Source organism: Podarcis pityusensis (genome assembly GCF_964106645.2).
Source record: "Podarcis pityusensis genome assembly, chromosome: 7".
In the NCBI taxonomy this organism is placed as follows: Eukaryota; Metazoa; Chordata; class Lepidosauria; order Squamata; family Lacertidae; genus Podarcis; species Podarcis pityusensis.
Window position 1 is genome coordinate 86,750,032 of NC_138031.1, and position 13,414 is coordinate 86,763,445.

The window sequence follows — 13,414 nt, forward strand, 5'->3', positions numbered from 1 at the left end:
AGGATACATGTACTATGAGTCCTTTCTGCCATGTCAGATACCATCCTGGCTGCTGCACTCTGCACTAATCGTGGCCTCCAAACCATCATCAGTGGCAGCCCCACGTAGAGCACATTGAAACTGACAGTAGCCTGTCAGCAGCCTGTAGGCTACTGGAGCATGGAATATAGTGTCCCAGAGAGGCTGTAGCTGGTGAAACAGCTGCAGCTGAAAGTAGGCCTAGCCCCCCAGGCCACATGGGATCTTCGTTAACAATGGTGGATCCAAGAACAACTAACAGGTCACCACAACACCTCCCAGATTCAGGAAAGCAATCACACAAAATGTTAAGAACTAATAATTCACAAGTGCTAATTCATCAAGTTCTGCTGCAGAGTACTGTATATAAGAAGCAAGTATTAGGAGATAATGAACTGAATGCTAATACAACTGCAGTTGAGATCACAGCCTGATATCCATCACACCTGGCTCACCCAGGTCTACATGGCTCTCATCCCCCCATCCCCCCCCCCCATGGACCATCTCTGGCTACAATCTCCACTCATGGGGCCCTGCCCAAAAGACAATCCCCTGTGGTATTGCCCTTTCAGCTCCTACAGGAAGCAATCAAGGGAAAACATGAAGTGTGGAAAAGAAATATGGAGAGAGAGATGGTTTTACAGTATAAAGACCTGTGTATGTAAACAACACATTGTAGGGCAAGACGTATTAATATAAATCAGGTATCTTTATATGGCGGGGGGGAGGAATCGGTACATTTTATTTCACCATACACAGCAAGACACCCCCTTCCTTGTGTCTAAATACTCTCTTATCCCTCCTTGCTACTAGCTTTCTTTCATACTAGACTTGTTTCTGACAGGAGGTGGCAGCATCCCAAAGATCCAGCTTGAGCAGGTTGGTGTACTTCAAAGTGCCATGGAAGACAAACCTTTCACTGCTGCAATGCACAGAGCCAGAGACTTGAGCAAGGCAACCGAATCATCCAGCCCTGTAAGTGACATGTGGGAGTCTCAGATTGTGGTCTGTGCCTGAATCCAAGTCCTCAGAAGACTGGGAAGATTTGATTTCACCAGCAGCAGCGAGATTTTTCAAGTGCAATGCACTTGAATTGCTTGTGAATGTAACAGGGGATCATGAGTCTACAGTAGCTCACACCTGCCTCATGGAATATGCTCCCTCAATGTAGACTATTTTAACAATTGCCCATAGAATGCTGAAAGTATATGAACACTTCAACAGCTTCTCCCCTAAACACTTGTGTGAACTACTCTTAACTACAAGTAAAGGTAAAGGTAGAGACCCCTGACCATTAGGTCCAGTCGTGACCGACTCTGGGGTTGCGGCGCTCATCTCGCTTTATTGGCCAAGGGAGCCAGCGTACAGCTTCCTGGTCATGTGGCCAGCATGACTAAGCCGAGCAACAGGAGCTCACCCCATCGTGGGGATTCGAACTGCCGACCTTCTGATCAGCAAGTCCTAGGCTCTGTGGTTTAACCCACAGCACCACCCGCGTCCCTTTTAACTACAAGTAGTTGCATGCTAATTGAAACGTAATATGAACAGAGGCAGCCACACAAGGCATGCATGGTGATTTCCAGGACATCTGTTAAACCCCACCCCATTCAATGGTTTGTACCAGGGACATGAACGTGGCCACAGCGTCATAGACAGCCTCCAGCTGTTTGCGTTTTTAAGTAGCAACCACATGGCTCTATGCACGTAAAAACTGGACCTTAGAAACAAGGGCCCTGGCTTTCTGTTTTACCCCAATCCTGTAGCAGGAAAAGCTTTGCCTGATAATGTTTTGCATAATTCTTAAAGGCACAGGAGGGAGCAGAAACAACCCCAGACCACAAATATTTCATGTGTATACTTTATGTAACTCAATGCACTCTTGCAAAGAGATTGAGCTGTATGAACAATATTGCTCTGAGAAAATGAGAGATTGGAGAAGATTTGCTTTGTGAGCACTTATTGCAGTACTTTGGACTGTCTTCCTGCGTTGCTCTTTTTCAGAGCCTGGTTGGTGAGCAGCTCCAAAACACAAAGGGGAGGTTCTCTCAAGCAAAAACCCGCTGGCAGGTTCTTCAAGAGCAACACCATCTCCTGATACAACAGGAACTTTTGAGAATGGAAAAGGAGCTGGCAAGTCAAGAGGTGAATAGTTCCTGTCTGTGGTGGCAGGAGACCAACTTATCAGCTCCCTGAGGAACCAGACTGTGTGTGGGAGAGAAACATACAGCGAGGGAGGGCAGATGAGACAAGGGCTTTCCCGCCAATCACCCAATGCTGGAACCAGTACCAGGAATTAACATCGTAACTAAACAAATTCCAAACCTCTGTTTTATCTGTCCCATAGTCTGCAGTCTCACAACAACTCATCTGAAAGGTTCTTTCTCTTCTCAAATTGCAGCTTCCTCCAGGCCAGCAAGGAGCCATGCTCTGGCAGAAAGAAAAGTCTTTGCTGATTTTGCGCATGGAGGCCTTGCAAAGAGAACAGGCGGAAGCAGAAAGGGATCTGGAGGAGCTGTACCAAGAATGCCAACGGGAAACTGAAACACAAAAACACCACATCCTGCAGGTCAAGAGAGCTGTCAATTCAGACTAATCCTGGGGAAGGGTCCTTCGAAGTTTCAAACCAGTCATTGTTTGGTGGCCCCTTTGAGATGGCAGGTTTAATCTCAGAACTAGCTCTTTTGTTTCATTGTTTGGAGGCACAGTGGGAACCTTTAGATTCAGGGAATCTTTAGGAGTGACAGACCTCTAGTGGCAGCATCAGATAAGGGCTTCACTTGATTGTGTGCGAGAAACAGCAACCCTCTGCAACATTAGAAGTTTGAAATAAATATCAATACAGCTGACAGCTTAGCAGCTTGCCTGAAGGACTAAAACACGTGATTCCAATGGTATAACCTCCTAAAAAGCCCAATTGATTTTTCTTTTTTTGGAGCTGGAGCAAGAAAAGTCTATGTTACAATCAAAACCCTGCAATTCCTTTATTTATTGGATCACTGGGACATCTCTCTCTATATATACTTGCTCTGCAGGGCAGCAGTAGAGGAAGAGAGCACAGATTCAGTTGTCAGGCCAGGCTATTTCCTGTTGAATGTGTAAGAGAATGGGAGAGTTCAGCAGTACTAGATGATGCCCTTTTCATGCCTTGACATCTCTCTTTCATCTACTAAAAGGCTTGTTGAACTTCTTCTACAGGTATTCCAGGCTTATAGGAAACATGCTGAAGAGCATATAGATGTCCTTGAACAGAGATATCGAAAGCTGCTCCAGGAGTCCCTTCAGGATGCTGTTCTCCTTTCCACTCAGAACCAGCAACTACAAGCTCAGAAGCAACTGAGCTACATGGAGAAAGCTACCCAGACTGACTTCCAGACCCTTACACAGAGCCACGAGAGAGCCTCCCCACCCTAAGAGCTTGTATTTGTGCTTTGTAATTTCATTTTTATGTGCTTTTGACACATTAGCTTTTACAACTAAGGTATTGCTTACACAAAGTTACCTGAAATTTTGTCTCACGGATGACACTTCCCCAGCCTAGGCAAACATTTAGTAAGTACTTTAATGTTTCATCCCCATTTGCTTCCTTGTGGCCAGTACCTTATGTCACTCACATGCTGAAATGTAAAGAAAGCAATGGTTGAAACTGAAGAATGATCTCTCTCCAAAGTAAATTTGAGAAGGCAGAATGGCATTCTATGACAGGAACAAAGATTATCCACATCCAGCTGGTTCAATACCAGGCAGAGGGCCTTCTCGGTAGTGGCGCCCGCCCTGTGGAATGCCCTCCCATCAGATGTCAAGGAAATAAACAACTATCTGACTTTCAGAAGACATCTGAAGGCAGCCCTGTTTAGGGAAGTTTTTAATGTTTGATGCTGTATTGTGTTTTTAACATTCAGTTGGGAGCCACCCAGATGGGCGGGGTAGAAATAATAATAATAATAATAATAATAATAATAATGGAATCTCAACTAAGACAGGAAACCTGTTTTGTTGGAACAGATTAAAACTGAGTAACATTCAGTTTTGAGCAAACACGGGTTGGATATATGAATAGACCATTGGCATACCTTTCTATGTGTGGCTTGCGTGAAGCGTGCTTGAATCCCTCTCAATCTGATCTGATTTGGGGATGGAAATGGCCTCAGTGGCCTGGCTAACAACCTGCAGTGTATGATGGGAAGGTGGCTTTTGGACAGCTTGCCAGTTTCAAAATCATATAGTCTTTTGCATTTTCTATTTCTGTGCATTGGTTTGGTAGATTTCGGCTGTGATGTGGGACAGAACACAGGGCTCTGCTGTTCTGGGATGGTGGGTTTCAAAAGGTCTGCCCCTTGGGCTTGGGGTTTAGTATTCTATCTGGTCTCCATGGGTTGGTGTTGACCACCAAGGTAGTATGGAAGACTGGTTCCCCATCAGAACTGAGTAAGTCATTCTCAAGTAAGTTTAATGCTACAATGCACTTCTACACACCATGCATTGAGCAATACTTTGTCCTGAATGGCTGGAGCCCACAATATAATACTACCTCTTCTCATCTGAAACTATTACCCTACTGGGAGGGTGTGTGTACAGTTAACTATATTTTCTCTACCACTTGCTCAGATTACTGTATTTACTTGAATGTAATGTGCACCTTTTTTGGCCAAATTACATGGCGAAAATTAGGGTGTGCATTAGATTCGATGGTGCATTTACATTCTCCAGAAAAAAAAAATTGGTTTCAAGGTTTTGATAATTGAGGTGCGCATTAGATTTAATGGAGCATTAAAAAGGTAAAGGGACCTTGGACCGTTAGGTCCAGTCGCGGACAACTCTGGGATTGCAGCGCTCATCTTGCATTACTGGCCAAGGGAGCCGGCATACAGCTTCTGGGTCATGTGGCCAGCATGACTAAGCCGCTTCTGGCGAACCAGAGTAGCACACGGAAAAGACATTTACCTTCCCGCCGGAGCAATACCTATTTATCTACTTGCGATTTGACGTGCTTTTGAACTGCTAGGTTGGCAGGAGCAGGGACCGAGCAAAGGGAGCTCACCCCGTCACGGGGATTCGAACCGCTGACCTTCTGATCGGCAAGGGAAGTACAGCTGTTTTTCCCTCCAAGTGTGTAAGTTCACAAAGTGTCTATCTAACTTAAATCTCTCACCATAAAGTATTGGTAATATACATGACATTACTGGAAAAAATATTTTTTTACACCTGTCCCATATTAGCAAGCAAATATTTACTATGGAACCCATAGTAAATACTGTAAGCCAATCTTCTCTGAGGTCTCTTCGACTAGCCTATTCAATTCAGATATTCTCAATTGCTTATATTTCATTGTTTTTGTGTCTATTTCCATTAGATCAGGCATGTCCAAAGTCCGTTTCGGGGGCCTAACCCAGCCCATTGGTCGGTTTAATCCAGCCCCTGTGGCAGTTTATTTCCTGGGGTAAAATCCCAAAAAAACCTCAACAACTTCAACCCTAAATAAAGGTCAATGGCCCTTCACTTCATCAAATCTGGCCCTCTTTAAACAAAGTTTGGACACCACTGCATAGTCACTATGCTACTTGTTTCAAGCAGTAAGTTAGATAAAACTGTTTAAAAATAAATCCGTAGGAGGCTTTCTTCTACTCAAGATCCTTTGTCCACTGGAGATGTAAATTAAGTGGTACCTTGGTTTACGATCTTCATCTGTTCCTGAAGTCCATTCTTAAACCAAATTGGTTCTTAAACCAAGGCACACTTTCCCTAATGAGGCCTCCCGCCGCCGGTGCCCTTCCACCGTTTGGCTTCCGTTTGTAGACTGAGGTAAAGTTCGCAAACTGGAGCACTACTTCCGGTTTTGCGGAGTTCTTAAACCATATAGTTCGTAAATAGGACTGTTTGTAAACTGAGGTACTACTGTAACTGAATATGGGAATGTGTGCTCAGCATATGCTTCTTTCACTCAATTATTTCAACTGTGTTAAATAAAACAGTCCCCTAAGGAAAACATAAGATACCATAATCAAAATAGTAAAACATTTGTTGAAATAATTTTCTCTGGAAGAGGAAGGTTTGCCCAGTGGAACAGATAAGTTCTTTTGCTCTTTGCCTGGCTAGTGAAACTACCTTCTCCCAAACATCAGATAAGTACTGTGCTCCCACCTTGAAACTTTCGTTGAACCTTGAAGGAGGTGGTAAATTATTTTGGATCCTGCACACAGAAACTGTTCTGGAAGAGTTGTGTGATTAAGCTTTCTCTATTATCTCCACATGAAGGTGCTCAATTCTATTCCATGTCAAATTCAAAGTTATCTTTATGTTCCAGCATTTTAAAGTTTCCTTTGCAACAAGCAAACAATAAGAGATCACACAAACACACAACCCTGTAAACTAAATTTTAATTTTATTTCAAACTAGACATTTTTGCTGCATTGAATTGATACTAGTTGAACCTGAGTGTATAGCAATCCAGATACAATCCAATCCAATCACTGAGCTATCAAAATGTTATCAAAATCATGAGCTAGAATAAATGCGGCAGCACAGATAAACACAGAGAGAAACTGCAAAAAAACAAAACAAAACAAATGGTAATAAAAAACCCTATGTAACCATAGCTCTCATTTAGAGCTGTTACCCCACCACACCTGTTCCAGACATTGGCACAGAAGGTGCATGAGAGGTAGAGTGATCAACCCAGTTTGTTAAGTTTATCAGTAATACTGAAGATAAAACAAAGCAAGAGGCGCACAGTACATTTCTGAACCTCTGTACTGGTAGCAGATATATATATATATATATATATATATGCCAAGTACATGTTACAGGCAGAAATATTTGGGTGTGGGAAATTTCAGCTGTGTGGCAGCAGAAATGCGAATGTTGTCAGAAGCTACCTGAACACTTTAGTGTTGGATGAGGTGGATTATAGTTGCTTCAATAAGGAAATGGTGAAGCATTGCATAGTGTTCCCAATTACCAGCAGCTGAATTCAGCAGAATACAGATTATCAGAACATCACCTGGAAAAGTTAAGCATGTGTGTTTACATGGCTGGAACCTCTGGCTGTATATTGAGGCAGGTCTACACATTCAGATTCAATACTGAAAGGGAGAAATGAGTCCGGTTTGGAAAACATCCAGAGAAATGTAACAGGAAACTGTGCTCCATTTATTTTGGAGGGTTTTTACAAAACATTCACAACTCATCACAAACTATCTGGTAGCAATGCACTCTTTCAGGAGCAGACAAACACAGAAGGGCATTAACTTGCAAAAGGCACTTGTCATTTGTAATCACTGGGTTGAAGCAGAACCTCTGCCAAGAACATCAAAAGCAAAACACTTCCCTGTGCAGAATAAATAGCTGTTCATACACTCTTCCAGATTAGTAACAATGAAAGGGTTAGTTAAAAAAGAAAAGAAAGATATAGAGCTTCCCTTTCCACAAGTGTAGAAATGGGAGCCTGGGAGACTGCTTTTGCTCATTAAGAAATAATAATTCATTCTTTCCTTTTGAGAACTCATGAATCTAGACACTAGGTAGACATTACAGTGGGAAGGAGTAGAGGAGTGATATATTGGAGTCCGGTTTCCTGTTTGATATCAGGAGTGGCAGATCCTACTGAGCTGTAACCAAAAAAAGGAAGCATAATGAAACCAGCTATATACAGAATACATACAACTCTTCTCTTTTCCACCAATGCCTATTCAAAATGGCAGGAAAGTGGGCTTTTAGATAACAATTTCCTTCCTCAAACTATGCTTGCTGGCTAATGACCTAGCATACTAGGTTTAAGCTGCAGCTCAGCCAAACAACAAATACTTTTTCTGAGCCCAGGGAGAAGTATGAAACAATAGCTATTAAGCCATTCACAAGGGAGGTGTAAAGTACTTGTGCATTCTATTATACTCTTTTCAAGGTAAAATATATAAGCAGCAAATTCTTTCCATATAAATTTCTCTAAAGATACAGAGGCAAGGAAGCTATTTGATTCCATAATAAAAGTAAACAGCGAAGCTAATCAGCAAAACAGAAAGAAAAAAAAAGGTGGTTAGATGAAGACCAAATAGGAGGACAGAGAGAAAAGCATTAACCATAATAGAGGAGGAGATCACAAAGAGTCTAGTGATGTTACTGCTGTGCTTCATGACCACAGACATGATCAAGCCATTCAAGGCTTGACTCACAATAATCAACAGAACCCAAAATGAGAAACCCTCCAGGAACCCAGCCCCTGAGCTGCTTGACAGATGGATGATTATGTTCAGCAAAACACCAAAAAAGTAGAGAAATGCATTTTGGAGGTTAAGAGGCAGATCCTGGGTCTTCAAGACAACTTCAGTGTAGACTGCTGAAAGGCCAGAGATCAGGCAATATATAAAGATCAGCACTAAGCCAATGGGGGTGATGTGCAACTGCATCTCAGAAGCAGGCATGTGCTGTGGGTCCTGCAGGCCTCCATATGTATAAAAGGCTCCAGCAGCAATCAACAAGAAAAGAGCTAGCCACTTGCGGGCAGTCAGTCTTTGGTGCAAGAACATGCTGAATAGGAGGGCGGTGCTTCCAATTTTCAAGTTGCTGAGCACTTGGAAGGTACTAGGATCCATGAACAGCTGCAAATGAACTACTAAGTTGTTGTTGGCTGCATAGAGCAATGCCGAAAGAGCAAAGGGAGCAGCATGATGCCATGACACAGATAGTTTTTGTTGTCCGCAGCCCCAGATCATCAGGAAGACTAGTGAGAGCATCAACTTGGTTAACTCAATCAAAACCACCACAGAGGAGGCACTGAAAGGGATCTGGCCATTTTCTTTACTGAGAGTCAGGAGTGGTGCATGGGAGCCATAGATAAAAACAGACAAGATCAGCATCAGCCCCCATCGGATTTTCCCAAGTACGACAGCAGCAGCTGGGCTGACCCGGCTATCACCAGTACAAGCGTTGTCAAATAACATTTCTCTGAAATGTGGAGGCAAGGGAAACATCAACCTCTAACTTTTATAGGAGGAGAAAAATGAAGTTAATATAGGGTGTTGTTTTTTTAAAAATGTCATGCTCATGGAAAGGCAGAAGTATCCTATGAATCAGAGCAATATGACACATTTGTGATGAGATTCACATGTCAGTATAATATGTATGCATGATTAAGAAAAAGTTTGGACAATGTGAACCACTCAAGCCACATTTTCTGGGTACATGAAAGGACATGGGGTGGGTTCCAGTTTAAAGCTGGCAGGCATGATGACCCAGCAGTTGCTCTGTGTTCCATCAGAATGAGAATCCCATCATGTGAGAAATGCAGCTGTCCGAGTTGATAGTCAGAAGCCATCTAATCCCAGGATGGCTGAAGCAGCCACCAAGACTTTTCATGATTGAATGTCTGAGAATACTTATAATCAGACCTGCTGAAATTTCATCTCATCCAATATAAAAACACTTCCGATTGATATGACTGGTGAAAGGGGAGCAGGAGTCATTTCTGACCTAAATTGAGTTTACATTGTTTAGAAAGCCTAATATAAGAGGGGTTTTCTGGAGTGTATTGCTACATGAGATTCTATATTCTAGTCTGGTCCTTTCCTGAATGAACTGAAATAGTCTTTGACTGTCTTTTCTACATCAGGAACTGCATAGGTTTGAGCAGCATAGACACCAGTACAAGTCCCCACTAAAAATCCAAGAACTGCTGACGATCTGAGTTTGGCTACAACATAGCCAGCAAGAAACCCTTTGAGAAATGGGGATGCCAGCAGAGAGACTTCCTGTAAAAAACAAAAAACAAAAACATAAATGGGCAATTGAAACAGCCATCTGAACACAACTAAAATGCAGACTGGGATGTGTTCTCATGGTTCATCCATTTTTCCTAATATGCTGGATTACAATTCAAGGCTGACGTAGTATTTATAATCAAAGGAGCAAGCACAGTCTCAGTATTTTCCAGATGTAACACACTGAAAATAAACTACAGTCCCTTACAGGTATAATTACCGTATTTTTCGCCCTATAGGGCGCACTTTTTTGGGGGGGGGAATAAAGAAAAAAAAATTATTTCCCCCCCAAGCTTGCAGGGCTGGAGGAAGCCCGAGCTTCCCCCGACCCCAGCCCCCAGAACGGGTCCGGGAACGATGGTGAGGTTGCACTCAACCTCGCCATCGCTCCCGGAGCTTGCTGCTATCCGAAGCCCCGGGAGCGCAGCGCTGTAGCCCGCTGCGCACCCCGGGCTTAGGGCAGCTATCCGCAAGCCTGCGGAGCCCTGCGGGAGTTCCCGCCGGGCTCCGCAGGCTTGCGGATAGCTTCCTGAAGCCTGGAGAGCGAGAGGGGTCGGTGTGCACTGACCCCTCTCGCTCTCCAGGCTTCAGCGAAAGCCTGCATTCGCCCCATAGGACGCACACACATTTCCCCTTCATTTTTGGAGGGGGAAAAGTGCGTCCTATAGGGCGAAAAATACGGTACATTGTACTCTAATAAGTTACTGCAGGCATAGGCAAATTCCGGCCCTCCAGATGTTTGGGACTACAATTTCCATCATCCCTGATCATTGGTCCTGTTAGCTAGCGATGATGGAAATTGTAGTCCCAAACATATGGAGAGCTAGAGTTTGCCTATGCCTGAGTTACTGGGCCAGACATATCAAGCACATTATTAATGACTTTTGAGAGACAAATACGGTGACAGACTTGGAGAAATCAGTATTAAACAGCCCCACTTTTACCTGTCCTACTCCAGCCTGTACCTCATTTTCGACTCTTCGTTTCAAGCTTTCCAATTGATCCTTCAAAAAAGCAAGATCTTTCAGCTTTGGCAGAGAGTCCTATACATTGGAAACATAAATGACATATTCCAAACTGCATGCACACATGCATTTTAGTATCTTTGTTATAGAAAGCAAATATCTAAGAGGAAAGGCACAGTCTAGAAATTCTAATGGGATGTCTAATACAAGACCAGTATTCTGTTTCTGGCTATCACTGCCACCACATCAGAGGGGGCACTTTAGGTAGTTTTTACTCTCCAACTTCTATCCCAGGTGCTTCTATCCACAATGAGTTCTATACAATAGTATAAAGCAATTTAGTATGATGCTGTTTTGGGTGTGGGAAATGGACTTGATCAGTGGATTAATTTTCAAATATTAACTTGTGTTATAAATCAATGAAAAAAAATCATCTGTCTAGTCTTTTTATACTTTGCTGCCATGAACAATTATAGGCTGCATATGGATAGCTCACTATTTTAGTCCGGATAGGTTAACAAAAGACATGCATTTCGGTTTCATTTTTATACAGCTAGAATTTTCTGGATTAAAAAAAAAAAATTGGGGGGGGGGGTAAGTTATTTTAGTTCCTTCCCAAAACTGAAAATGTCAACATTTATTTATTTTATTTATTCATTCCATTTATACTCCACCCTTCCTCCCGACAGAACCCACTTCAAGTTCCGTCTTATACAAGTAAGTGCCCATGTTCACACAAGCAGTTTCGTGTTTTCGTTTTCCCTCACTTGATACGTCTCTGTCCTACCTTAGCACCCAAACTAGGCCTGAGGCAGTTTAAAAAAGCAAGAAAGTTCCAAAGAGGCAGTTTACAAAAAAGAAAAGAAAAGATCATCAAGAAAGCTACAACCCCCCCCCAAAAAAAAAATAAACTCCACAGAAGTACCAGGAAAACATGGGTAAGCAGAAGCTAAAAGTGCGGGTGTTAAAAAAGGGGAGCTAGCGGGGCTTCCCGAAAGAGGCCGCATCCTAAGGAGAGTCACGCTCCGGCTTCCGCCCCGAAGCTGCCCCGCTTCCCCTCAGGCACGACGACTCCCGAGTAAACGGGGCCGCAAAGGCTCCCTCCCCGCCCCCCGCACTTGCAGGCCCCGCCACCCCCGAGAAGCCAAGGAGGCCGCCGCGAGCGCCTTCCTCCCGCCACCCCGAGAGGACGAGCCCGGTACCTTGTCGTCCGCCATCTTCCCCGCGGCTCCGCCCTCCGCAGGCGCCGCCCTTCTTTCCGGGCCGGCCTTCTCCGCTTCCCCCGGCTCCTCTCTCCAAGGAGCCCCTGCGAGGGGGGCTCTGAGGGCCGCTCCCCCCGCCCCCAGTGGAAAGGTAGAGGAGGAAGGGCCCGTGAGGGTCACTTAGTCCAGCCCCCTGCTAGCCAGGACTCAAGGGAAAGGAAGAGAGGCTGGGACGGGGATTCACACGTTACACGTGTCGCCCGGCGCCTCCATTGCCAGCCTTTAGGCGCCAGGCGGAAACGCTTCTCCTCAGCCGGGTTCACATTCCACGGCTTTTTATATGTGTTTGTTTTGTTATGAATTTTGCGTTCTCGTTTTCCCCCTGTTGTGAACCGCCCCGGCTCTTCGGAGGCAGGGCGGTATACAAATTTAAGAAGTAATAATAGCAACCATTTCCACATGAAGCAACGTCTAAGTAAGAAGAAGAAGAACTGCTTCGATTTCTGCGGCTTCCCAAGGCTGATCCGGAAGATCCCTATCAAACCAGCGAGGAGGTTTACTCTACAGATTCTTGTGTCTATGGATTCAGTTTAGCTGCCTACCGACGGCGTTCTCCTGCCGCAGCGTCGGCACGTGCTCCTGACGTCAGTTTTGCGTCGCCCTCGCCGAGCGGGGCGCTCGTGAAGTTTTGTTTTTCGGCTCAGAAATAGGCGCGGGACGAAGCGGCCGCGGGAGCCGCCATCTTGGTTGTCGCGACCCCTTAAAGGTCCCAGGGTCCTGAGGGCGCCGCTCTGCCGCTGCCAGGCCCCCTTGTCCTCCTCTCACACGGTCTGAGCTGCTGCCTCCGTGACTGAGGGGGATGCGGGGCTTGGGGTTAAAATAATAATAATAAATCAGTAAATAAATAGGAAACTAAACATCAGGTAGCAGCCTAGCGCAGTTGCATCGTAGCTGGAAGAGTTATTGCTGCCACAGCATAACACACAGACATATAAACAAACCACGAAATGACCAGTCTTGTGGCACCACAGAGACCAAAGGATTGACCATGAGATAATTTATTACGGTCAAAGACCAGCTCACGTAACATAACACAATAAAAACAGCGTTCATAATATACAGTCGGAGCAGATTGCGCCATTAGCTCATGAGTTAAAATTGAGATATATACATACACCCGTACAACTGAGATTTGGGCTACCATAAAAAATGGACCCTGAGGCGCCCCAAAGGGCGACTTCAGCATTTCCCTAATGAGCTATTTTATTCTAGAGGTTGTTCTGTGCCTACAAATCTGGGCGCAGAATCTGGCTACCAGCCAGGACCATGACTTAAGCTATACAATTTCAAGCATGTTGGCAAGGCAACTGGCAATGGCTCGCCTCTCCAAAAGAGTGTGGGAGAATGTGATGCTATTGACCGATAGCAAGAGTCTACCGGGCTTGTGTTTTTCAGGCTTGTGTTTTGTGCACGCTGCTTT

At 44.5% G+C, this 13,414-nt stretch overlaps 3 protein-coding genes across 4 annotated transcripts in view; 1 reads left to right on the plus strand and 2 right to left on the minus strand.

The window, feature by feature from the left end:
• Positions 1-4,339, plus strand: part of LOC308481853 (uncharacterized protein) — a gene marked incomplete at its 5' end in the record, with an annotated part of 25,344 nt that extends 21,005 nt beyond the window's left edge. The window contains 4 exons of the mRNA XM_081014556.1: positions 863-993; positions 2,020-2,160; positions 2,417-2,584; positions 3,214-4,339. Of these exons, the coding sequence (XP_080870682.1) occupies positions 863-993; positions 2,020-2,160; positions 2,417-2,584; positions 3,214-3,429 (656 nt within the window). The 3' untranslated portion in view covers positions 3,430-4,339. The remainder of the gene's footprint in view (positions 1-862; positions 994-2,019; positions 2,161-2,416; positions 2,585-3,213) is intronic.
• Positions 4,340-6,380: 2,041 nt separating this feature from the next.
• On the minus strand, positions 6,381-8,981 carry SLC35A4 (solute carrier family 35 member A4; the record flags this gene model as incomplete). Its single annotated transcript, XM_081015193.1, has 1 exon — positions 6,381-8,981. The coding sequence occupies one exon, from the start codon at positions 8,979-8,981 to the stop codon at positions 7,980-7,982; it is 1,002 nt and encodes a 333-aa protein (XP_080871319.1). The 3' UTR covers positions 6,381-7,979.
• Positions 8,982-9,001: 20 nt separating this feature from the next.
• On the minus strand, positions 9,002-12,459 carry LOC308482259 (SLC35A4 upstream microprotein). Of its 2 annotated transcripts, none has more exons than XM_081015255.1 (3): positions 11,935-12,459; positions 10,712-10,771; positions 9,002-9,758 (listed from the first exon to the last, which is right to left on the minus strand). In XM_081015255.1, the coding sequence occupies exons 1-3, from the start codon at positions 11,947-11,949 to the stop codon at positions 9,561-9,563; spliced, it is 273 nt and encodes a 90-aa protein (XP_080871381.1). In that variant the 5' UTR covers positions 11,950-12,459; the 3' UTR covers positions 9,002-9,560. The 2 variants fall into 2 exon arrangements, with proteins under 2 accessions (XP_080871381.1, XP_080871380.1); XM_081015254.1 differs by having other exon boundaries at positions 10,712-10,810; positions 11,935-12,448.
• Between the last annotated feature and the right edge of the window lie 955 nt (positions 12,460-13,414).

Bases quoted from the DNA above. Each gene is read 5' to 3' on its own strand.
- LOC308482259 (XM_081015254.1), bottom strand. The intron at 9,759-10,711 runs GTAAAAGTGGGG...TGTTTTTTACAG, and splicing joins TACAGGCTGGAGTAGGACAG to GAAGTCTCTCTGCTGGCATC.